This window comes from Corvus moneduloides, chromosome 9 (assembly GCF_009650955.1).
Source record: "Corvus moneduloides isolate bCorMon1 chromosome 9, bCorMon1.pri, whole genome shotgun sequence".
In the NCBI taxonomy this organism is placed as follows: Eukaryota; Metazoa; Chordata; class Aves; order Passeriformes; family Corvidae; genus Corvus; species Corvus moneduloides.
In genome coordinates, this window is record NC_045484.1 from 31,312,431 (window position 1) to 31,337,384 (window position 24,954).

At 52.1% G+C, this 24,954-nt stretch overlaps 1 protein-coding gene across 16 annotated transcripts in view; it reads left to right on the plus strand.

Moving 5' to 3' along the window:
* The window catches only part of SGIP1 (SH3GL interacting endocytic adaptor 1), a 48,717-nt gene that overhangs the window by 4,462 nt on the left and 19,301 nt on the right, over positions 1 to 24,954 (plus strand). For 15 of the 16 annotated variants that reach the window (XM_032117931.1, XM_032117923.1, XM_032117926.1 and 12 more), the window contains exons 3-14: positions 11,703 to 11,766; positions 14,388 to 14,412; positions 15,652 to 15,708; positions 16,111 to 16,165; positions 16,949 to 17,124; positions 18,917 to 18,928; positions 19,440 to 19,451; positions 20,015 to 20,039; positions 20,390 to 20,441; positions 21,394 to 21,479; positions 22,776 to 22,868; positions 23,719 to 23,793. In XM_032117931.1, the coding sequence (XP_031973822.1) occupies positions 11,703 to 11,766; positions 14,388 to 14,412; positions 15,652 to 15,708; positions 16,111 to 16,165; positions 16,949 to 17,124; positions 18,917 to 18,928; positions 19,440 to 19,451; positions 20,015 to 20,039; positions 20,390 to 20,441; positions 21,394 to 21,479; positions 22,776 to 22,868; positions 23,719 to 23,793 (732 nt within the window). The remainder of the gene's footprint in view (positions 1 to 11,702; positions 11,767 to 14,387; positions 14,413 to 15,651; positions 15,709 to 16,110; positions 16,166 to 16,948; positions 17,125 to 18,916; positions 18,929 to 19,439; positions 19,452 to 20,014; positions 20,040 to 20,389; positions 20,442 to 21,393; positions 21,480 to 22,775; positions 22,869 to 23,718; positions 23,794 to 24,954) is intronic. The other variant, XM_032117924.1, reaches the window with a different exon arrangement.

Sequence of the window (24,954 nt, forward strand, 5' to 3'; positions counted from 1 at the left end):
GGCCGTGCCGTGGAGATGCAGGTCTGGGGAAGGAGGAGGAGATGTTGGATCGGGGTTTGTGGGCATAGCGAAGGAAATGAGAAGGGAATATGGGCTCTGGGCACAGGATGCTTCAGGGAGGCTGTGTCTGATCCTGTGTGGGAAAAGCCTCCGGGCATGACAGGAATTTTCTCCTCTGTCGTCTGTCTCAGCCGTATGTAAAGCTCTTCTTTATCATTTATAATTTTAATTCCTCCTGGAGCAGGATGTAGGGAAGGGATGCCTTGGATTTAGTTATATTTCAGCAGAATGGATACTTCAGGGCTGGCAGGAGCAGAATTTATTGAATTTTGGGGGATTTCTGGCCCGTTGGTGGCAGCAGCAGGGCCTGGCTTGGTGGAGCCACATCCAAGCTCGGTGCTGCCAGGGAGCTTCCTGGGATGACAGGCAGAAATTGGGCTGCTTCCCGGTGTATCCCTGAAATCTGGGGCTGCCCCCCTGCCCCAATTCACCTGGAGAGGCCTCAGGATCCATGGGATTCGTACAGGTTTAAAATATCCCCCCTGCTCTCGGGAATTCAGGTGTCGTCACGGCCGTGTGTGGCCACATGGAATGGCCTCTCCCAGGAATGGTTTCTGGATGCTTTGGTGTGAAGGAAATGAGTTCTGTTGTCCTTTAGATTCGAGGAAAAGCCTTCCCTGCTCTCCCTGATGCTGATGAGAGTCACAAGCAGAAGAGGTTTTAATTTTAGCCCATGACATCAAACCCATCCCACGACGGGAGCCAGGCAGGAGCAGGTCATGGCAGGGAAAATGCCATTGAAAACCTGGCTTCTCCCAAAATTCCAGTGCTTACGGAGGAATTAATGTGGATAAATTGAAGTTGCCTTGTTGTATGTCTTGGTTTGGGTTATTTATTCAGTTTTGAGGCTTCTTGGGGGAAGTAGGTTGGGGTTTTGAGGCTCTTCTGGGATTTGGGGGTTTGGGTTTGGGATTTTTTGGGGTTTGGTTTTATTCCTTGAGGATTTTGGCCTGGCAGGAGCTTTGGTCACTTCCCAGCTCCACACTGGAGATGGATCCAGGGCTGGGACATTGAGCTCTGGCAGAGGTGGAATCACCTTCCATGACCCAGCCTTGCATGGAAAAAAAAATCCTAATCATAAAAAGTGAATTATTAAAGAGCTGGAAATGCTCCCCAAGCTGTTGATGAGAACCTAGAACAGAGGTGAGGAAATCAGAAATAATTCCTGGTTTTTTTTGAGTTTTGAAATAGCTGGAAATTGGTTGGATTTGTGGGAGAGTGGAACTTCAGTCCAAGATCCCGCTGAAACCCTGGCCCCTTATATTAAGACTGGCTTTAACAGGCTCGGCTTAACTGGAGCTGAAACTTTTAAACCTGTGCAAGACACTGAGAGTTCCTTGCAGTGAGCACCTTAAAAGGGTTTAATTGTTATTATTATTAATTATTGGAACAGGTTTTCATGCTGGAATGCCGGACACTGCGCTGGGAGTGGAGGGTGGGTGCCGGACATGGGGCCACCCATGGCCAGCAGGATGGACCTGGCTCAAGGATCCTCTTTGGATCCTTTTCCTTGGAATAAAGGGAATTCACTTTGTTGGGAATGGTGCAGGATGAGCAACTTTTGCTGGTAATGGGTATTTTACTCAATATATGGAATATTTTTTTGTTCTTCTGGGAGATGGGAGAAAAATGTTTATTTTCCATGGATGTCTAAAATCCCAATGCGACCCAAACAAAAGGAGTTGCGGGAGATATTTCCAGACCCCAATCCCTGCTGGAGGACACCAAACGTGTCCCAGGTGTCTCCAGCAGAGGATGTTCCTCCGCCTCCATGGAGTGGTGGAAGGATGGGATGCAGGAACATTCCATGGATTTGTTATTCTTGGCTTTGCTCAGCCGGGTGGGAAGCAGGGATTGGGATGGGGATTGAACCCCTCTGAGAGGAGGGTCTGGAGAGGTCCCTCACGTGTGGCTGTAGGAGTGAGAGGGGTTGGGGTGTTCCCTGGGATTGTAAAATCCTCGGGAGTGCCCCAGGCAGGCGGTGCAGGTGAACATCCGGGCACGGGAACGGGTTTGTCTCCTTTCGGGATCCCTCTGTTGCATCTCCAGGGCACTGAGGGCGTTCAGAGCCTTAATTAAGTTTGGAAATCACTGCTCAGGCAGGAGCTCCGGATGTTGGGAAGACGGGGGCAGCCGTGGTTCCTCTGGAGAAGGTCGTTCCTTCTTTCCCTGTGTTTCTTCAGAGCTCAAACAGGGCCAGCAGCCTTCCCAGAGTGGGAGAGTCTCTGACCCTCTTCTCCAGGCTTTTTACACCAAACCGGGATGTTTGGTCGCTCAGGGAACTTCCATGGGAATGTCCTGTCCAGCCTGGGATGGGGGGAGGTGTCCAAGCCCATGGCAAGGGTGGGATGAGAAGATCCTTCAAATCCTCCCAACCCATTCTCTGGGGTTCTCTGGTCGTGTCCAAGCTGGGAAAATCTTTCTGGCGTCGTCTTTCAGCCTCGGTGGGCTCTGGTTTTGGAATGCTGGGCCCAGAGGCATCGAAGGCACATTGGAAAAATCCTTTGGGTTGATAGAAAATTGACTTTGTTTTCTTCTTTGGTGGTCTCGTTCCAGCAAACTGTGTTTGAGTGCGCTCAGGGTTGTCTGCAGGACTCAGCAGGGAAATGGCCTGCGAGGAAAACTTGGGGGTTTTGATTGGAGGAGGAAAATTTGGGGGTTCCTTTGAGAAAGCCACAGGCAGGCTTGGTGGAAATATCATAAATTCAGGCATGGATGGCAAAACCATCCCAGAAAACACCCAGAGCACTCAATAAGGAGCTGGATTTTCCAGCATTTGAGCAGAAATCCATGCCTGAGCTCAGGTCCAAGGAGAATCAGGGCTTGGGCTTGGTTGGGCATCTCCACCTTTGCCCTCCGAGATGGATTTTTCCAGACCTGCTGGACCTTTCCACAGAACTGAGGCAGAAACAACATTTCAGGATGCAGGAGAAGACTTTTTTTTTTTCCCCCCTCTTTTCCATGTCCAGCCCAGGGAAATGCTGAGCCTGATCCAGGGATTTGGCTCCTCTTGTATCCCAGGGTGGGCTGAGGGTTGGGGCCATGCCACCACTCTCAAGACCAAAAATGTCCATTAGGACTTTTGGGATATTTTTGGGGGGTTGATCCAGGTGGGTCTGAGCTGTCAAGGAGGAAATTTGGGGAAATGAGGCCTTGGGAGTGGAAAGCTTGGAAGAGAAGTGGGAAAAAGCTCTGGAGCCCTTGGATTTGGGGGTCAGAAGCTGGGGCTGAGCTGCCCAGGGAATGGTGCTGCGATTCCAGGGACATCTCCCACACTCTGGGAGCCCCAAAGCTGGACCTGCATCCCAAAACCTGGAGTTTTTTCCAGGTGTTCCCACCCTTCCCACTGAGCTTTTGGGTTTCCCAGCTCTATTCCATTTGCAGGGTGTTCTTCCATGGGAAGGGAGAGGAGGGACAAAGGGCTGGAGCTCCAAACCAACACCCACCGAGCCAAAGATGCCACCCACACCTCGGGAATTGGGGCAATGCTTGGGAATGCACCCGGTTCCTGCCAGTTACACCCCAAGGGGTGCCAAGGGCTGAGGATTTGGACCAAATACGTTCAAGGAGGGAGGTGGCAAAGCCTCAAAGGGGCAGTGCGACGTGGTGCTGGCAGCAAAACCCAAACGGGGTTTTTTGGGGCCGGAAAAGGTCGAAAATGTGGCAAAACTTGGGGGGAAAAAGATACGGTGAGGCCTAAAAAAATATGGCAAAACTCCTCCTTGGAGTGAGCCCCGGTTGAAAATGTGCCCTTGGGCGGCTGGAACTGGCGCGCAAATGCGGGAATTTGGGTTTCTCTGCCAAGGCAGGAACTTCCTGCGTGACTCACCGGCCTTGCTCTTGTTCTAAGGATTGGAGGAATAAGAATTCCAGGTGAAGTCAGGTGGTGTTCACCTTGAACCTCCTCCAGGGCGGGGTTTTATCCGTTAAAGGTGGAAAAACGTGGCTTTGGGTGGGAATCCTGCCCTAAACGCTGCTGCTGAGCCCCCGGAGCTGTTGGGGGTGTACAATGGGATTTATGCAGAGCTCGTGGCAGGAATCCCGACCCAATAGCGGGATTGGAGAGGAGGAACACGAAGGAAAAAGTGGGAAGGAGGGGAAGGCAGAGCTCCTCCCCAGAGCAGTGACCTGGAAGCGCTGGGATGCTCCAGAGCTGTCGCGGAGGATCCGTCAGCCTCGGGAAGCGCAGGGGGTGCGATTCCGGCTGGCTCCCAGCAAAGCTCATTCCCCTTTTCCCTGCCAGCCGATTTCTTAACTTCTTCCTTTAATCCCAGGCCGGGCATGGGGGTTTTTTTCCCCAGCTTTGGTAGGAAAAATCCAAGCAAATCCAAGCCCTTGAGCGCCGTGCAGATGGTTTTTTAGGGAATGAGCTCTTCCCGAGCGGTTCAGGAGCACAAAGTGTGGCCCTGTGCGCTCTGCCAGCGATTGAGGAGCTCGGCTCTTTGTTCAGAACCCAAATTCCGTTGCAGGCGGCTGTTCCTGGGGACTTCCGAAGGGTTTTCTGCTCTGGCTGTGGGAATGAAAGGGGCTCGAGGCTGGCAGCGCTTCCAGCTGCTGGGGTCGTGCACTCAGAGCCCCACAAAGTGATTTATTTGGAATTTCTAGTTTAGTTGTAGGTGGTGTTGTTTGGTTTATTGCTTTTTTTTTTTTTTTTTTTTTAATTTTAAATTTAATTTTTTTTTTTTTTAAAATTTAATTCCTGGAGCCAGAGGTTTCGGGGCTGTCCTGGAGGAGCAGCGTGGAATTCCTGCCCCGTCCTACAGACACCTCCTCCCCTGCCCAGGGAGTTTTGAGGTGGGATTGGGAAGGGGGAATTCCCTGGCACATCCCAGTTTACGCTGGGTTAGGGCTGGCAGTGATAACGCTGTTTGGAAGCGTATTCTAAATCCCATATTATCTGGGAAACGTTCCTTACCCATCCCAGCCTTGGCAAAGCACCGCTGCCATTGACATGTTTTAATTTATATTTAATTTATTACTTTTTTGTGGGTGTCATTTGTGTTCAGTTCATTTTTTAGGTGATGTTTTGAGGGGAAAAAAATCTTAAAAGTCTTCACCTACACCTGGTCAGGAATTTAAAACCTCAAATTGGGATTAATTTGTGGAAAATTGCGGGAATTTTGGGATAGGTTAGGCCGGGAAGGATGAGGTTCCCCAGCCTGCCCTTGCTTTGAGTGCATCAAGGATTTCAAGCAGCCCCACAAATGTATTAAAGAAATATAAATTTAAAAAAATATATTAAAAAGCAATATTAAAAATAATATAAAATATATTTTAAAATAATATAAAAATATAAAAAGATAATATAAAAATATAAAGATAACATAAAAATATAAAAAGATAATATAAAATAATATAAAATATAACATATAATATTAAATATATAAATAAAAAATATATTAAAAGAATACAAAATATTAAAAATAAAAAATAATATAAATAATAGAAAAATAATAGAAGAAAATTTAAAAAAATTAGTAAAGAATTAAAAAATTTTAAAATAATAAAAATATAAAAAATTTAAGAAATAATATTAAATAATATAAAAAATATAAAATACATCAATTCAGATTTTTGGAAATCATTAAAGGTGCAGCTTGTTATTAGAGCTAATTAACCATCATCAAATCCTGGAATGGTTTGGCTTGGAAACACCTTAAAGCTCTTCCCATTCCAGCCCTGCCAGGGCAGGGACACTTCCCACTCTCCCAGGTTATTCCAAGCCCTGTCCAGCCTGGCCTTGGACACTTAAACAGCCTTAAATTTACTAATAAGCTAATTTATACTGCAGCATTAATTAATAGCAAGATCATTAATGCTCTGTGTTTACCTGGCTGCCCTCACAGGGAGAGGGGAGCGTGGAAAAACCTCCCTCAGCCTGGAAATTAAACCTTGCTTTAGGTCAGGCCTGCTGCTCTTATTTTTAGTCCCAGACTTAATCACTGCTTTAAAATCCAGGTGCTCCTCAGGCAGCGGGAGCTGGATGCTTTGAGGAATTCCAGGGAAGGGTTTTGATGCTTCAATTTGGCCGTAAATCCCGGTTTTCACATGGAAATGGGAATATTGCAGGTGTGGGGGTGACCACGTCGGGAACAAGGGATGCTTTCCCAGAGTTGTCCCCCAGGAAGCTGTGACAGCCCGGGTGTTCCCTTTTCCACCTGGAAAACTGGGAATGGGAGCTGCTGGAGGGTCACTGGGGTGGCCTTGACCACGGGGTGGACTAAAAGCTGGTTTAGGCGAGGATTTAGGTGGGGTTTAACAAATCTTTATGTTTATAGCCCCAAAAATCGGTGGGTTTTTCCATAAATATTGTCAGAGGGGTTGCTGGGGATCCGTGGGGGGTGTGGAGGTGATGGATTTTGAGGAGATGCCTTGGAAAACAGGGACAGACGGAATGACAAAGCCTCATGGAGGAAAAAAGACGCTTCCAATGGAACTTTTGGGGGTTTTTTTGAGGGAAGGATGCCAACCTGGGGGTTTAACATTGCTATTTATATATAAACACTTTAAAATTGATCTTTGGAGGGGGTGGTGGGGTGTTTTCCCTGGATGTGCTGTGTGCAGGGAAGGCAACTGGGAGCTCTGTCACCTCCCTTTTATCCCCAAACCCCCTGGAATTCCCTAAAAATTGCACTCTGGGTGTGAGCTGGGAGCGAGAGCCCGTCCTGGGCAGCCTCAGAGACAGCACAGGAACCTTTGGAAGCGCATCTGGCGTTCCTGTGGCGGTGCCAGCCGGGAATGAAAGCCACAAGTGTCCCCAGGCTGAATTCCCCGGGAGCAGGGATTGTCCCGGCCCTCGGGCACTGCACGCTCGGGGGTCTCTGAGCTGAGGTCACAAATCCCATCTCCGGGGAAAGCGGGGGCTGAGAGGCTCCTGCAGCTGCTTTGCCGAGGAGCCTTGAGCAGGGATTTGCATCCTCCTGCTGTTGGATATTCCCGAAATCCTCCACGAATTGCTGCGGTTGGGTTGGGATGCACCCTGCTGGTGCTGCCCTGGATTTTAAGGAGAGCTTTTCTCTGCTGGCTTTGCTCTGGGCTCGGGCCTCGTCCTGTGGCATTTATCCCATTTCGATGTGGAATATAAACCATTTCCGTGGTTTGGGGCGTGCTCCCACATCCAGTAAAAGGCTGGAACCTTGTCCCTGGTACCTGAGTTACTTGAGCTGTGCCTGCAGAGTGAAGGGCCTGGGCTAAAGCCCAGCCCAGGTTTTTATGTCTGGCTGGGTTTTAGGGACTATTTCTTCATGGGAAGGGTTTTCCAGCCCTGGCACAGTGGTGGGTCCCCATCCCTGGGGGGCCGGAACAGCCCTGTGGAGGTGGCACCTGGGGACACAGGGCAGTGGTGGCCTTGGCAGTGCTGGGAATGGTTGGAGTGGACCTTGGGGCGCTTTTCCAGCCTAAACAATTCCATGATTCCAAAGCAGCCTGTGGTGTTCCCTCCCTGTGCAAGGAGCAGGGTTTGACCCCAGGGCTCCAGCATTCCCAGCCCTTGGAGCTCCTGACTCCAACTCCTGCCGTGAGTGGGGAGCTGGCAAAGGGAGGAAGGTGCAGAAGGTCTGGGAAGGTCCTGGGAGCCCAAACCCCACTGGGAATGTGGGGCTGGATCCTGGTCTGGGACGGGGGGACACAACCCCAAACCCCGGGGTGGAATCCTGGGATTCCTTCCCACCGTGCAACTGGAATGGGATGGGAGCTTGGAGAAGGGCTTGGATGTTGATTCACGCCCCTGGGCAGAGTTGAGCCTCATCAGAGACTGAGTTACCCTCAGGGCTGGGTTGGGACTGGATTTGGGATCAGCTGTGGGATTTTGGATCACCTCTGTCCGATGGAGTGAGATCCTTCATTCCCACACTGGAATAACCCTGTCAGTCCTTCGGTGCTTTCAACTGAAAGTTCTGGTAAGGGCCCAACTTCTCAGCATTTGTTGAGCATTTGTGGGCCCCAGCAGCCGAGCCCACGATTGTCATTGCTCACTTTGATTTCCAAGGGTTTTCTCTCCTCAGAGCCACGGGCAAAATGGCAACAGTGTCCTGCTCTGGCTGAGAGTGGTGGAACATCCCTCTTTCCTCCTTTTTATTTTTTTGCTTTCCAGCGGGGAGGAACAGCTGTAAGCCTGGGGAGGATTGGAATTGTAAAATAATGGAATTGTTTCATTGGAAAGGACCTTAAAGCTTATCCCACAGGCAGGGACACCTCCCACTGTCCCAGGCTGCTCCCAGCCCCAATGTCCAGCCCGGCCTTGGACACTTCCAGGGATCCAGGGGCAGCCCCAGCTGCTCTGGGCACCCTGTGCCAGGGCCTGCCCAGCCTCCCAGGGAACAATTCCTTCCCAATCTCCCATCCATCCCTGCCCTCTGGCACTGGGAAGCCATTCCCTGGGTCCTGTCCCTCCAGGCCTTGTCCCCAGTCCCTCTGCAGCTCTCCTGGAGCCCCTTCAGGCCCTGCCAGGGGCTCGGAGCTCTCCCTGGAGCCTTCTCCTCTCCAGTTGAACAATCCCAGCTCTCCCAGGTGATGGATTTGCTGCTGGATCCCAGTGGCACCATGGCCAGTCCCGAAGGATTTCTGCCACAACCCCTCCCAGGGCTGTGCAGGACCAGCCTTTGGGTGCTGCCTCTCCAGGATCTGCCCTCTGGAATAAGATCTGGAACGAGACTTGGAAATGAGGGAGGTTGAAATATTAATGCTGTGCTGAAGGGCTCAGGTTACCCCTGCAGCGCTGGGCTGCTCCCAAGCTCTGAGGCAGAGCTTGGGATAGGGGAAGCCTTTGGAATGTTAGGAAGGCATTAATTAACTTAACTTAATTCCACACCAAAACTGGACAAAATTAAAAGCAACAGGGGATCACAGGGATTTGGCTTTTCTGGTGCAGAGGGGGAAGAAGTTGAGGATTTGGGGGTGTGCCAAGGACCAAAAGTGGCCATTTTTATGCCAGAATGTCCTTGGCGGTGTCCAGGCTGCTGCTGTGTGTGGGGATCTTCGGAGTGACCTGCAGAGAGCCAGCAGCTGGGCACCAAGTTCGGGCTTGGTGTGCTTTACCCTGCCCCAAAACTGAATTTCCTGGGAGACTTTTCCCTCTGGGAATGACCGAGGGTTTCTGGAGCTTTGCCTCACCTTCGGCGTTGCCGTGCTGGGCGGAGGGAGGGCTGTTCTTCCTTTAGGTTCCCACATCTCTGGGCTCACCCCGGAGGTCAGCAGGAACACGCAGGTTTGTGTGTGGTGGAGAAAGCAGAGGTTGCTCAAATCTGGCTCTGAAAACCCCACCCTGCACCCAGAGCAAAGAAAAACCAAACCTAGGAGCGATTATCTCACCTTTCCCCTCCTCTCCCTCCTCCTCCTCCCTTCTTTCCCTGCTCCCCACAGGTCTCGGGTCTGCCATGGCCATGGATAAAGTTTATCCTTGTGCACAGACCAAGTAGAATTAATTTAAAGCATTTATTTTTAAGCTCTACTCATCTCAAAGAGCATTAAAAACTCCACCTTTCCTCTTGGGTAAGAGTTCCTTTGAAGTTTCATGCTCCCCAGTGAGTAAATTTTTCCTCCAGGGAATTCCCCTCAATATTTGGGGGTCCAGAGGCCGCAGCTGCTCTCCCAGCCTGGGGGTGGAGGGTGAGGGGCTGGATGTGGGAGAACAGGGTTGGTTTGCATCCAGAATTAAGCTTTTGGTGCAAAAAATGATGTTGGTCATTCTCAAGAATAAAATAGAGGAAGTTTTGCGGTGTTAAATGGTGAATTGTGTTTCTCAGGCAGAATTCTTAAGGACAGCAGGAAAAACGATGGCCTGGATTTGGAGAGACTTTGTGTTTGAAGGGAGAGGAACCAGCACCGGGGTTGGTTCAGCTTTGGGGCTGCTCTGGCAGTGCTGGAATCGCCAGTCCAGAGAATTCCAGTCCACATGGAATTTCTGTGGCTGAAGGCTGTGACCTCTATGGAAAAGATGTGATTACTTTTTGTAAGGCTGAGTCTTGCCAGGACAGGTCTTAGGGTACTTCAGCCCTAAAACCACCTGACAGGGGACTTGAGGCGCAGAGGGTGCGAATCCCAACCCTTGGCTCAGTCCCTGCACCTCTGGATGGGAAATTTCCCCATGTCAGGGGACACTGGAGCTCCTGGGAAATCCCAGTCCTGGGGAATGCCAGCCCTGTCCCCCTCTGAGCCGTGTCCCTTTGTGGGGTCACCCTCACTGCCTCGCCCTGGGGTGACCGGGGGAGTTGCTGGGGATCTGCTCCCAGCAGCCCTGTCCTCTCCAAAGGCAGAGCTCCTTTTTGTTCTCCTGCTCCCAAATATCCCGTTTTTTCCCCTCCATCACCCCCACTCCGAGCAGATGGAACTCTTACATAACCCAGCAGAAGGCTTCTGACAAATTTCAGCCAGCTTGGGTTCTGCTTCAGAGGAGACCAAACAACAGCTCGGTTCTGGGGGTTTCCAGCCCTCCTTGTTCTGCTCTGGGTTTGGAGGGTGAGGATTTTCCAGGGGGGAGAAGAATGGGAATGTTGCTCTGTTATTAATGACTCCCCTGAGCCTTGGAGCAGTGGGAATGGGGAAAAGGGTGGATGTGGGGAGAGCAGAGCCACCCGGGAATGGGGCGGGATGAGCCTGCGGGGCTCAGCGGCACTCCCAGCTGGTGCTATGGGATACATGGATCTCGTATGCTGGAAAACCTGGGATAGGGGAAGGTGAAACAGGATAAGCATTGAAATCCTCTCCAGCCCAAACCATGCTGGCATCCTGCAAAAAGAGGGAAAAGCTTGGAGAAACCCCCTCTCCTCCATCTGCTTTGGGGGGCTCTGGGATTCCAGGACTTTCCGCCTGGCTCCAGCATCCTTGGTCCCAGGAATGGTGCAGATCCAAACCTATGCTGGGCACGGCCAACCTCAGGGGTTAAACCGGGTTTTAACTCCCAGGAGGGTTTTCCCTCCTTTCATCAGTGCCCACCAACAGCACAGGAAAGGAGGGAGGAAGTGGGACAGAAAGCTTGGGAATATGAACTGGGAAATATGGACTGGGGAATAACTCAGTGCCACATGCTGGGAGGGAGTTCATAGGTGTTGAATGAACAAATAAATAAATAAATGTCCACACAACCTCCTGGCAGCTCCTTAACACTGTGATCCCTTGGCTTTGGCTCTTCCCTGTCTTCCCTGCATTTATGGATTGCAGCCGGCCAGGGAATGAGGAACCTTTAGGAGGATTTATTGGAAGGGTTATATTATTTATATAGATATACACCTATATATATATATATATATATATATATATATATATATATATAAAATTTCTATTTCTAATAGATATTATATATGTATTATATTTCCTAAATATATATATTTTATATTTTTAAAAAATATTTTTGTGTATATTTTTAATATGTGTATATTTTTAATATGTGTATATTTTATATATGTATTTTTAAGATGCATTTTAATATATTTTAACATATTTTCTTATATTTTTAAAATATATTTTTGCATATTTCTATATTTAATTTTTTCTTATATTTTTATATACATATAAATATATATTTATATAGAATGCATTTAATTAATAAAATTATTCTCATTAATTAAATCTATATGATTAATATCTATTGATAATGCATCATATTATTAACACTGCCTTCTTCTTGGTGTTCCTTTTCCCCTCAGGACTGAAAAAACGTACCCGGAAGGCCTTTGGCATACGCAAGAAAGAAAAGGACACTGATTCCACGTAAGTTGAGAAGAGCTCATGGGATATTGATGGGATAGGGCAGGAGCTGCTGTGGTGCGCCAGGAAAAGAGGGAATTTGGGACATCCCGGGCTGCTGGTATCTTTGGAGCGAGTCTGAAGAGCGATCCCATCTCAGCTGTTGCCCCTTGCAGGCCCAGCGTGTGCGGGATCTCCTCGGAGCTGGGCAGAGCTCTCCTCCCCTGGGGGATTTTTGGGCACCGGTGGAAAACAACTCCTTGGAGCTTGGGCAGATTCATCTCTGCCCGTGCCCCAAGTTCCTCAGAGACGCAAATTCCTTTTTGTTTACCCAGAGGTTTGTGCAGGTTCCGGGTGGGGAAGGTGCAGGGGCTGGAGCTGCACTGGGATTTTGCTGCTCAGAAAGCAGCTGGCAGGGAATTCTGCTGGGGGATGCTGGGTGTGGGTGCTGAGCCCGGCCCAGGGAAGGGGCTGGAGCCCCAGGAGAGGCTGAGGGAGCTGGGAAAGGGGCTCAGGCTGGAGCAAAGGAGGCTCAGGGGGGACCTTGTGGCTCTGCACAAGTCCCTGACAGGAGGGGGCAGCCGGGGGGGGTCGGGCTCTGCTGGCAGGGAACAGGGACAGGAGGAGAGGGAACAGCCTCAGGCTGGGCCAGGGGAGGCTCAGGGTGGATATTGGGAACATTCCTTCTGGAAAAGGCTGTCCTGCCCTGGCACAGCTGCCCAGGGCAGGGGTGGAGTCCCCATCCCTGGAGAGATTTAAAAGCCGTGTGGATGTGGCACTTGGGGACATGGGGCAGTGGTGGCCTTGGCAGTGCTGGGCGTGGTTGGATTTGATGATCTGAGAGGGCCTTTCCAACCCAGCCAATTCCATGGTTCCCAGCCAATTCCGTGGTTCCCAGCCACCACTGCTGTGGCTTTGGGGTGGATGTCCCAAAGTGCTGTGGCAAAGGGGGCTGTGCCACCACGCCCTGGGGACAGCAGGGGACAGGCAGCAGGGAGTCCCCTCCTGCAGCGCTGCTCAGGTGTTGAATGTCTGCCAGCAGGAATGTGGGGGTTTTTCCTTTCATTCCATTTGGGTTTGCTTCCCTGAGCCTTTTTACATCCTGGTGGGAATTGCTTTGGAGGTGGCCGAGGTGACCCAGGCCAGGTGACCCTGGTGGCCTTGGCATCTCTGCAGGGCTTGTCCTGCTGCACAGAGGGGCCCAGAACAGGGGACACATGGAGCACATCCCAACAGAGGGATGTGCAGCCCCGAGCTGTCATCCTGCTGTCCCCAGGGATGGTGGCATCCATCCACCAGGAGCTCCAGCCGTGTGTGAGTTACCAGGATAGGTGGGAATGAGGCTCCTTGGCATCTCCTCCTCAGGGAACATCGCTGGAGCCGGGGCTGGGCGCTGCCTTTATCCAGCGCTGTGATTTCCACGGCTCCATCCCGCTGTTCCCATGGATTGGGAAGCTGGTGGCGGGGAGACGAGGGATCCCAGCGCGCCGGGGGTGGTGGGGAGGTCGCAGAGAGGCCACCCTGGAGGACACCGCAATTAGCAGCAGCCGTGATTAGCACGGCGGGGTCACGGCGCGGTCACGGCCCAAAGGGCTTTGGGCGCTCTCCAAATCCCTGCCAGCAGCGGGGATGGAACGGGAGAAGGGGCGAGTGGTGGCATCTGCCACACCCTGCGGCCACCCCCGGCCACGGCCAGGCCACCACATCCCCAGGACACCGCACTGGGGTCCCTGGAGCTGCTGTGGGGAAGGAGCTGCTGCTCTTTCTCCTCCTCGGGAGGGTCCCCACAGCAATTCCAGCTGGGATGGCAGCGGGAGGTGACACCCCTGTGCTGGGATCACGCAGCGAGGGGGAAACATGAAAGCAGAGGGGATTTTTGCCACTTCCGAAGGATTTCAGGGTTTTTTTTGCAACGAGACAAAGCCTAAAATAGGAGAGATGGGACACAAGCACGGATTAATTGGAAAACTTTAAGGAAAGGCGTTATTCCCAGTGAGACCAAGCAGCTCCCAGCGGGTTTCCATGATGCCCCGAGTCAGATGGGAGCTGGTGGCACATCCCTGGCAGCGCAGGGAACTCGGGAATGTGTGGGAGGTGGAGGAGCCCGTCTGGATTCCATGGACATTCGTGTTCCCTAAATCCCTCAGCATCTCTGGGCAGTGCCAGGATGTGGCTGCAGAGCTGCTGTGACCCAGCCCCAATCCCAAATCCCATAAGCAGCTGGGGATTAGGATCCCTGAGGAGCCTCAGCAGTTTCCCAGTCCATTCAGCAGAGGAGGGTCTGTCCTTGTGGCGGAATTAAAGCCTGGAAATTCCTCCAGATGGGATTTTTGTCTGCTGCAAAAGGAGGGACGTGGGGCAGGGATGTGGCTGTGGGATGGGTGCAGGATCTGGCTGGGACAGTGCCAGCCCCAGTGGCAGCAGGAGCACTTTATTTACTGCTAAACCTAAAATGTCTCATCTGATAACGTGAGGGAAAGAGTTCAGTGTCCTTGTGTGGGCTCCACAAGGGGCAGGTGACTCGGATGTGCTGATAATGCCACAATTACGGGTTTTGCTGTTATGAATTCATTAAAAAACGATTTCCATGGGTTAATTGGGTGCAGTTTGGGCACTAACACAGCTCCTTTCTCTGTTCTTTCCAGAGGGTCACCAGACAGGGATGGCATCGTGAGTATTGCCCAGCCCTCTGCTCCTCCAGCCTCACCTCCACCTCCCCTTCCACCACCATCAGCATTTCGGGGAGTTTTCTGTTTAACGTAGAAAAGAAATGTAAAAATCCATGTGAAAATGGACAAATTCCAGGTTTCCTCTAAAAATATCAACCGAGGGAGGCCTGAGGAGTGCCGGGGGCAGAGGGACCAGGTGTCCTGCTAAAGCGCAGTCCCTCATCCTCCTTCCCACTCCTGCTAATTGGCTTGGGCCAGATTTGCTGGCTGAGGAGTTTGGGGGCAATTGCCAGAGCAGCTGTTTCCAATCTCTATTTTTATTTTCTACATTAACCTGAAAACAAGGAGAGGTTTGTGGGTTGTTTTTTTTTTAAATAATTATTGCTGCTTTTATCCCTGGTGTTAGACTGAAATGTCCCTGCTAGAGCTGGGCCCTGTAGCGTTCAATTCCAAAATGTGCTGGGTTCAGACTGGGCTTTATTTCTGGAGCAAATCCAGATTTTAGAATTTCACCTTAAAATAAAGATGGGGATCAGGGAGTGCATCCCGTCAGACCCTTGGCAGGGAGCTGGGCTGGGAACGCTCCCTCTGGATTATCCCATTTAGGTGCCCAAAATCGTGAGCCCAGCCCAAGGCCAGGCCCTGGGGGCCTCGCTGGTCACTGGCTGTGGTGGCCATGGGACTCAGGATGGGTTTTGGGTGCCCAGAGCCAACCAGGAAAGGATTCCAGAGGTGACGGATGCCTGGAGCCGCTTCCAAGCCGAATTCCCTCAATCCAAAGCAGCAATTCCTCTGTGTGTTGGTGTCCCGTGGCACGGACTGACTCATCCCAGACCCTTCCCACTGCTCCATCCCGAATTCACAACGCCTGGCATGCGGGATAATGGGATCGGAATCCTTCCCGGGATTCCCCTTTCTTGGGGAAGGGGTTTACCCCAATAAATTTCCCTGCTCGACTGGCATTGGGAGCTTCCACGGCTGCCAGCTCTTCCCGAGGGCTGGAGCATCCCAGCACACGGAGAAACAGCCATTCCCTCGCTTTTCCTGAAGAAATGTTGGATGTTCACCTAATGAATGTTCAAAAAGCTCCCTCCTCTCATCTCTCTGCTATGGGAGAATTCCAGAGATGGGGAATGCTGCTGGATCTCTGCTGTGGGGGTGTGGAATAACACCCAGTGGCATGTGGGATGCGCTGCACTCCGGGTTCCTTCACTTAAACCGTGGGAATTTTCCCTTGCAGAAGAAAACCAACGGAGCCCCGAATGGATTTTACGCGGAGATCGACTGGGACAGATATGTAAGTGCCCCCCGGAGCTTCCCTGTGTCCAGCTGCATCCCATGGGAATCCCAGGCTGTTCCCACACAGATTTGGGGCTTTTGGGGTGAAATCAGTTGTGCCCAGATCCCAGTTCCACATCTGCAGGTCAATCAGAATTCCCAGGAATGAGGTGGCTCTGGAGAGCTCTGTCCTGGCCCAAGGGATGTTGCAGTTTACCCAGGGAAAACCTTGGATTATAAAAAAGGATTAAAACCTTTCCTTCTGCAAAATAATCGTGGAATCTGAGGTGCCCTTTGGTCCATGTGGCCCCAGGGCTCGGGCAGTGCAGGACATCCCTCCCCACAGGAGGAGAGAGCTGCTCCAGCTTTCCAGGAACTGACATTCCTCATTCTTCTGGGCTTTTTTTTGTTCCCTATCCAGAACTCACCTGAGCTGGATGAGGAGGGATACAGCATCCGACCCGAGGAACCAGGATATATCCTTTGGTTTTGGCTTTGCCTCTTGGGTTACAGCCTGGAACAGGAGCTGCGTTCACGGGCTCTCTTTATTTCATTATTATTATTTCTTAGTAATTGTTATCACTGTTTATTGCCACCTTTTGCTTTTCATTTGGAGCTGGCACTCCACAGATAAAGCCAAATTCCCGAGGGAATTGCCTGAGGCTCTGGAGCAGAGGGCAATTTGAATTCTTTGATTCACTGCTATGGAATGAGGGAGTGGGAGCATCCCATGGGATGCTCCATGGAGATCACCGTGTCTAGGATTATCCTGGGGAAAAGGAGGCTCAGGGAGGAGCTTCTGGCTCTCAGCAAGGAGGGAGCAGCCAGAGGGGTCGGGCTCTGCTCCCAGGGAACAGGGACAGGAGGAGAGGGAACAGCCTCAAGTTCCAGGGGAGGTTTAGGTTGGATATTGGGGAAATTCCTTCATGGAAAAGGCTGGTCAGGAATTGGAAGGGGCTGGAGTCCCCATTCCTGGAGGGATTTAAAATCCCTGTGGATGTGGCACTTGGGGGCACAGGGCTGCACTGGGGGATGGTTGGACCTCATTGTCTCCTAGGGCTTTTCCAACCAAAACAATTCCACGAAACCCGGACACGGATACAACCCCTGCTGGGCTGACCCAGGGCCGGAGTTATCCCTGGGAGCAGCAGCTCCACATCCTCTGGCTGTGCAGGGGCACGGCACAGGATCGCCTGTGGGGTCAGCATTTGGGAACCACCAGCTCCCCAGGGAAGGGAATTTCCTTAACTGTGCTGTACCCACCAAAGGAAAGCACTTCTACTCCTCGAGCGAGTCGGAGGAGGAGGAGGAGGCGCACAAGAAGTTCAACATCAAGATCAAGCCCCTGCAGGCCAAGGACGTCCTGCGCAGCGCGGCCACCGTGGACGAGCTCAAGGCCTCCATAGGCAACATTGCGCTGTCTCCCTCCCCCGTGGTGAGTTATTCCTGCTTCCCACTCTCCCAGCGCTCCCAGAGCAGTGCTGCTCCACAGGGATCATCCCAAAGGTGGTGGGAGCTGATGCTCTGGTTGGCTTTGGTGTCCTTCTTTTGGGGTCTGCTCCGTAGGGATGTGGCTGCAGGTGTTGCTCAGAGGTGTCGAAAGGATGTTTCCAGTTCAAAACGCCTTAAAAATTCCCTTTCCTGCTCATAAAAGAGGTCAGGATGGACTATTCCTTGATTTCCCCCCCTTCCCCCTTCTCATTTTTCAACAAGGAAAAAGGGGGAATTTCAATCATTTCCAGTCAAGAGGAATTTTCAATCAGCATCATTCAGGGCCTTGCCCTGATTCCCAAGCCAGGGAAAGTATCTGTGAGAATTTTCCATGGGATTTTAGCGGGATATTTCTCACCCTGGAGGTGAGTCCAGGTTCCTGGAAGGAAAGGTTGTTTTTCCTTAGTCCATCCTGGTATAAAAACCATCCCCTTCTGCTTTTCCTGAGGCTTGTTAAGATTCCCATTGGCTCATCCCAATCTGTTCAGCCATGAAAAGATTGGATTCTGGGCTTTCAGGAGGTTTTAGTGTGGGCTTTAGTGTCTTCCCAGACAGAGCTTTCCATGATTTATAAATAACCTGGATCTGAAGTGTGAATGACTCTCCAAGCCAAAGCAAATCTGAAATAAAACCCGTGGATTTTATTTCTGCTTCCCAAGCAGGGAGTTTCTGTTGGCATTTAAGGATTAGAAATGGCAGTTGGACGCTTTGGGAAGCATAAAAAAGGGGGGAAAAACACAACATCAAAATGAACAATTGAAATATTATAATTATTATTAATAATAATAGGAAAACCAAGTTCTTATGGAATGTGCATTTCCCTAAATCTGAGTTTTGTCTCCTCTTTCCCGTGGTGCTTTTCCTGCCGAGGCTGGGAAGGGGTGAGGAGGATCCCTGTGTGGGCTGGGCTGTGGGATTGGGCTGCTGGGCTGGGCCACTGCTGTGCCTTGGAGAGATCCCTGGGGCTGGAGCTGGAGCCTCCCTGCGGGATGTGCTCAGGGAAAAGCCCCTGCCAGGCTGGGCAGGAGGATCCCTGCTGCTGCTGCTGCACGTGGGGATCCCAAATCCGGCGTGTGGAGCCAAAGGGAGCAGATGGGCCGGGGAGCGGGGCTGCTCCGGATCCTGGCACGGGCCAGGAAAGCTCCAGAGCCCCGGGCAGGAGCTGCCTGCAGGAGTCTGGCATCCACAGGAATTCCAGGATTTGCTGCCAGGTCCCTGCCCTTGTCCTGGACTTGTCTTCTCTCCCAAACCAGCTCCGGCACCACATCCCCGCTGGAAGGGAGCGGTGGGGTGGGAGATCCTAAATCCCATGGATTGGGCTGGGAGGGGCCCCAATGTCCAGCCTGGCCTTGGGCACTGCCAGGGATCCAGGGGCAGCCCCAGCTGCTCTGGGCACCCTGTGCCAGGGCCTGTGTCCGCTGTGTCCATAGTCCCCGTTGTTCCCAGCCCTCTGGACTGGGAGTCCTGGTGCCTTGACTGGGAATGGACAGCAGGGCCTGGAATGATAAAACAACGGAATTCTTTCCAGGAGATGGCTCACACACAACTTTCACATTTCCAAACGTTTTATATTTCCTCTCCCTCCGGTCTCCCACGTGGACGGGTGACCCTGGCACGCTGCTGTCCCTCTGCTTTGCCATGTCCTTAACCTGACACAAACCTTTGGTTCCTCTTTATAAAAAAACCCCTCACCTTCTCATTCTCTTTGTTTTTTTCCTCTCTCTGCCTTCTTTTAGAGGAAAAGTCCGGTAAGACACACCGTTTTGATCTCCCGGAATATTTTAACCCAGCCTCGTGTGCTCTTGTCCTGTCTCTAGAGCTGAACTGTCAAAAGCAAATAACAAATCCTGCCCTTCTAGAAGGAAGTTTAATTTCCTCTGTGGCTGACTTAGTGCGTTTTAAAATAGGATGTTTAAAAATAGAGCTGGGCTTGGCTCTCACTGTGCTCTGGGGGTGTGGTTTAGGCCCAAGAATTTGGACAAGGTGTGCAAGGGCTGGGTTTTACCTGGACCATGGTGCATCCAAAGGTAGGAGAAGGCAGGAATCCCATCTGTGGTGCTGTCGGGGTTTCTCCAAGTGATGAGGAAATAAATCCCCCCCATTTCCCAGGATCAGGGTTGCCCTGGGGGCTCTCCCAGGGTGACCACGAGGTGTGGGGAAGGAGCCCCCCGGGAGGTGTGGTGGCTGCTGGGGACCCTGGGGTGCTGACCTGTCGCTCTCTGACCAGGTGTCTCTTCTCTCCCCTCTCGCTGACCGCAGCGGCGCAGCCCGGTAAGAACCTGCTCCTCTTGCTCCCAGGAATGCAGCCACGGAGGGGTCCCTGCCCATGCCGGGGCTCTGGGGTGGGCACACGTGCCAGTGGTGTCACACACCCCGTTGTGTGATCCCAGCTGATGGGGGGACCTGGATAACACAAAGGGCCCTCCGTGATGGGAGTTCTCCACCTGCATCCTTGAGAACCCCCGGAGACCCCGCTTGCTCTGGGATGTCCCCGCTCCTGTGGTTAGGGGGATTTGGCTTTTGCTCCACAAGCTGCTGGCACAGCTGCCCATGGCAGTAAGGAGTCCCCGTCCCTGGGGGGTTTGAAATCCCTGTGGATGTGGCACTTGGGATAACTCCAAAGGCGGAGCTGCCAGTGGTGGCTTCGTGTGGCTCAGAACTTTTCTGTAGGGTTTTCTGTAGGGCTTTCTGCTCCCTGGAGTTCAGCCATGTCCAGTAAATGTCCCCTCTGACAACTCCTGCCCCTTCTGCTGGGCTGCCTCGCTCCTGGGGTGACACCTGCCATGCACTCGTGGCCCTGTGCATCCCACTTATTCTTGTGTTTCTCCTTCCAGGGCACGATTAAAAGGAATTTATCCAGTAAGTATCTCCTGCAGCCTGGAAAAAATAAGTTCTTGCAGTTGGTGGAGGTGTTTTGGAGGGTGGTGGGGAAAAATGGCTGAGTTTTCTGGCAGAGCTGGTGGCTCCCAAAAACCTTTCTTTGGAGAAGGGTGTGGGGGACATCCTTGGGATACCTGTGGCAGTGCAGCTCCCTGCTTCTGTTCTCCCCAGCGATAAACCTGAATTCAAAGCAGATTTTTCCTGCCAGCACCTCCCCAGCAGGGCAGCTGGGACACCAGGTGTGACCCCCCTGCCACCACAGGGTCTGGGGGCCCAGGGGGATGCTCTGGAATGGGAACGACTCTCATCCATGTCTGTCCTGCCTGCAGGTGAGGAGATCACGCGGCCCCGGCGCTCCACGCCCACGCCAGACCCTGCCAGGTCAGTCCAGAGCCCTGGGGGGGATCATCCAAGGTTCAGGCACCTCATCCCAGTGTGGGTTTGGAACCTTCCCACTTGCACTGTGCTTGATGGGAAGATTGAAGGGTTAGATGGGAGATTGGGAAGGAATTGTTCCCTGGGAGGGTGGGCAGGCCCTGGCACAGGGTGCCCAGAGCAGCTGGGGCTGCCCCTGGATCCCTGGCAGTGCCCAAGGCCAGGCTGGATGAGCCTGGGATAGTGGAAGGTGTCCCTGCCATGGAATGGGATGGGATGGGCTTTAAGGTCTTTCCAACCGAAACCATTTCAGGATTTTGGCAGGACTGAGGGGCTGACAATGGTTGGGATGCTCAGTGTCTGTCCCTGTTCTCCCCCAAAAGCACCAAGGGCATTCCCTGCTGGAAGCCACCTTGAGCCTGATCCATAGGGAGAGCTGGCCAACCTTTGGCAGGGATATCCTGGTTCAGGACAGCAAACACGCAGGTTTTTATGGAATAACCCCAAATCTCACTGGGAACGTGCCCTGTGCAGCTCCAGGGTCCGACTCAAGGTGTGTTGGACCAGAGCATGGCCCAGATCTCAAGGGGGTTTTTTTGTTTGTTTTTTTGGGTTTTTTTGGTGGTTTTTTTTTTTTTTTTTTTTTTTTTTTTTGTTTGTTTGTTTTTTTGGGTTTTTTTTTTTGGTTGGGTTTTTTTTTTTTTGATCCTTTCCCATGAACTTTGGACTAATCCTAAAGCAGCTTGAGCTGTCCCCCAGCTGCTGTGGCACCACAGGGTTGGCACCGTGCTGCTACCACTCTCCTTTCCCTTTTTCCCACCTGGAATCCTGTGTTTGGCCAGCTCCTCGTTGGTCTGGGATAGAAAAAGCCCTTGAAAATACTTGTGTTTGCCTCGAACATGGGGTCAGAACTCAAGAAGGACCCTCATGGATTCTCTGTTCTTGTCTCATCCCACAGCAGGAAAAGCGGGGAAGATCCGGCGGCGCTGGCCCCGCTCTTCGGGCCCCCGCTGGAGTCAGCGTTCGAGGAGCAGAAGTTGGATGGTGAGTTTGGGGGCTGTGGCGGGTGAGTTTGGGGGCTGTGGCGGGTGAGTTTGGGGTCGTGGTGAGTTTGGGGCCGTGGTGGCATCTCCTGGCAGGGACACAGGAAGGTTCTCCAGCCCTGACAGGGGTGGAGGCCCCGTCCCTGGAGGGATCTCAAAGCCGTGTGGCTGTGGCACCTGGGGACAAGGTCGGGGTGGAATTTGCAGTGCTGGGGGATGGTTGGGCTCGATGGGCTCAGAGGGCTTTTCCAAGCTCACCAATTCCCTGATTCCCAGGTTCCCAGCCCTCCTGCTGGAGGAGGAAGAAGCTGAAGCAGGGGTTGAAGGATGGGCGGCTGCGTTCTGGGCGGCCTCAGGCCGGGGTTAATTCGGGTTGGATGGAAACAGAGCAAGGGCTTAAGTCAATTAGTTAATTACGAAGTCTGGGAGAGATCCTGACAGGGAACAGCTCAAGAATATCCAAACTCAGGACTTCCCCATCAAACCCTTGAGCAGGGGGAGTTTAACTCCATCCAGGATTCTGGATGCAGCTGTTGGACAAGCGCCTCCATTCCTAGGAAATGCCACCTCAAAAATGGCATTTTTCCCCCCAAAACAGTGCTTGTTTGACAGAGACACTTTGCTTCCTTCCAAACCTGGTTTTTCCCCGCTCTCCCAAAGCACAGGGACCTTGCAAGGCTTGTTTTCCCCAAAACTAACCTCATTCACCCCCTGGAGCGGGTTGTCCCTCCCTCCTCCTCCTTCTGGAGCCTCCAGGACCTCAGGGAGTGGCCACTGCCCTTGTAGCCTCATTATGTCCTGTCATTAACGACTCCAGTTAATTCCTTTCATCAAAGCAATGTTTGTGTGCAGTTTTCTGCACAAAAAACTCCAAGAAATTTCAATTCTATATAAAAATATCCATTTCCCCCCCCCTTTATTCCCAGTGAATACAATTCTCTTTTCATTTTAGTACCTGATGGGGTTTGGTTTTTTTGCCTATCCTGAAATTCTGGACCGTTTTTGCCATCAGTACAATGCTTTCCTTCCCCTAAAAAGCCTCCAAATCCATCCCTGGCATTGTTTTGTTTGTCAAGCAGCATGAGTGTCAAACTAATTGCACGTCCTGCTTCAAACCCAGACAGGCTTTTAATTATCCACTGTTACAGAACCCCCTGTCTTTAATTAATGAGGTTTCTGTCACTGTCTGGTCCCTCTTTTCCCAGAGCCTCAGCGTCTCATCCGCGTGCTTTGGTGTTTGGAAGGAAATGTTTGGGTTTTTCATTGCTTTCAAATGGTTATTTTTGATTTTTTTCAGCTGCTCTGGACCAGCCTGAGATATGGGGGTCAGCCCAGCCTGTCAACACAAACGTAGAGTCCCCAAAGCTTCCAAGACCTTTTCCAACTGGAAGTAAGTGACCACAAAACTAAATTAATACCTACAGAAATCAGGTCAAAGATTTGGGTTTTCCTCATCTGGGCTGTGCAATTCCATAATATTTTAAATAAGAGGTTGTTTTGGTTTTTTCCCCTTGGTTTGACTTGGGTAACAGCACCGTGGGCTGGAGGAGGGAGTGGGATTGATACGGGATGGAGGGATGGATCCCGATCCTGCACGTTCATGCCGTGGTTATTTGGCTGGAAAAGTTGGAAGCACCAGTTTTTCCAGGATAACATCAGGAAGAGCTGCACAGCCCCGAATCCCTGATTTTCATTGCAGCTCTCCCTTTGCCTGGGGCAGCTAGGGAACCATTTCCTTTGCAGAAATGCCCCTGTAAAGCAGCGCTGGTTAATTAGCCACTGTTAATTAGCCCCAGCATTCCCCATCCCCTAGGCACATCCTGGATCCACGTGGGATGGGTGCGGGAGAAAGGTGGAGGCAGCTCCGTGCCTCAGAGGCTCCAGGTTTCATTAAAGTGCTAATTTAGGGGTTTGAAACAGGAGCGTGGGCTGAGATGTAAAAATGGGGGGAAAAAATTCCATAAAACCCAACTAAAATGGCTTCCCAATTCCAGAGGGCTGGGATAGATGGGATGTCGGGAAGGAATCCCTGCTGTGAGGGTGGGGAGGGGCTGGGCTGGAATTCCCACAGATGCTGTGGCTGCTCCAGCCTTGAAGTGCCCAAGGCCGGCTCGGACGGGGCTCGGAGCTCATCGCAGCCTTATCCCCTTTTCCCAGCAATCCTGTTTCATATTCCATGGAATATCCCATGCTTCCTGCTGCTCTCCAGCTGAACTTCTCCCCTCTGTGCTCTGTTCCAGCCCCTCCGCCGCTCCCCCCGAAGAACATCCCGGCCACGCCGCCGCGCACCGGCTCCCCCCTGCCCCTGGCACTCGGTAACAGCCCTGGCAGCGCCGGCCCTGGGGTGGCACTGGAGGGGGACAGGTCCTAATCGGGGCCCTGGGGTGGCACTGGGGGGGGACAGGTCCTAATCGGGGCCCTGGGGTGGCACTGGGGGGACAGGTCCCTGTGGCTGTGTTTTGGACACGGATTTGGTCCCTGTGCATCCTCTTCCCTCGGAATTCAGAGAATTCCAGACCGGGTTGGGTTGGGAGGGAGTGTAAAGCTCATCCAGCTCCACCCTGCCATGGGCAGGGACACCTTCCACTGTCCCAGGCTGCTCCCAGCCCCAATGTCCAGCCTGGCCTTGGGCACTGCCAGGGATCCAGGGCAGCCACAGCTCTGTGGTGTTTCAGTGGATGCTGCAGTAGAAGCAGCACAAAGATTTTTTTGGCTCCCAAGTTGGTGAAATTAATGTTCTTTACAGCATCCCTGCCTTTGGATCAGTCACTCTGGGAATGCAATGCAGGATTAGTCTTAATATCCTGCTGAGAACTGGGATATATTCACAAATTCCAGAGCCCTGTTCTTGCCTGGAGCAGCCCTGCATGGGCTGTGCTGAGGAAATAATGGGGTGTGCAGGCTCTGCCTGGGGCAGGGAGCTGCTCCTGCATTCCCTGCCCCCCAATTCCTACTGAAAGGTGGGAAAAGCGCCCCTGGTACTGCAGCCCGGGGCAGGGAGGGAGAATGGTGCTGGGAATGAAGGACAACCCGAGGGCGGGGATGGAAAGGTGTCGGATGCAGCCGGAGGACATCAGGTGCTTCCAAGCATATAATTCATGGTGCTGGCTGATGGAAAAGCGGGGTGTGAGCAGGGAAGGCAGTGCCTTTGGATCGGGCACTGTGTGGGGGCAGTCAGAGCCCCTTGGGATGAAACTCCTTTGCCACGAAGAGCTCCCCTGCTCTGGCCTCACTGCTCTGTCCATCACCACCTCATCTGTGCTCCTGTATCCCAATTTTCCTGTCTGTGGGAGCAGCCAGGCTGGCAGGGTGTCCATCTCCATCCATCAATCCATTCCCAGCAGCAAATGCTGGATCATTTGCTGGGCTGTGTCTTGTGGATTTGTAAAGCAAGTGGCTGAGGTCTGGTTTAGCAAAATCCTATTTCATCCCCTCCACCCTAAATGTAGAGCCGTGGATGGATCCCCAAAAGAGAG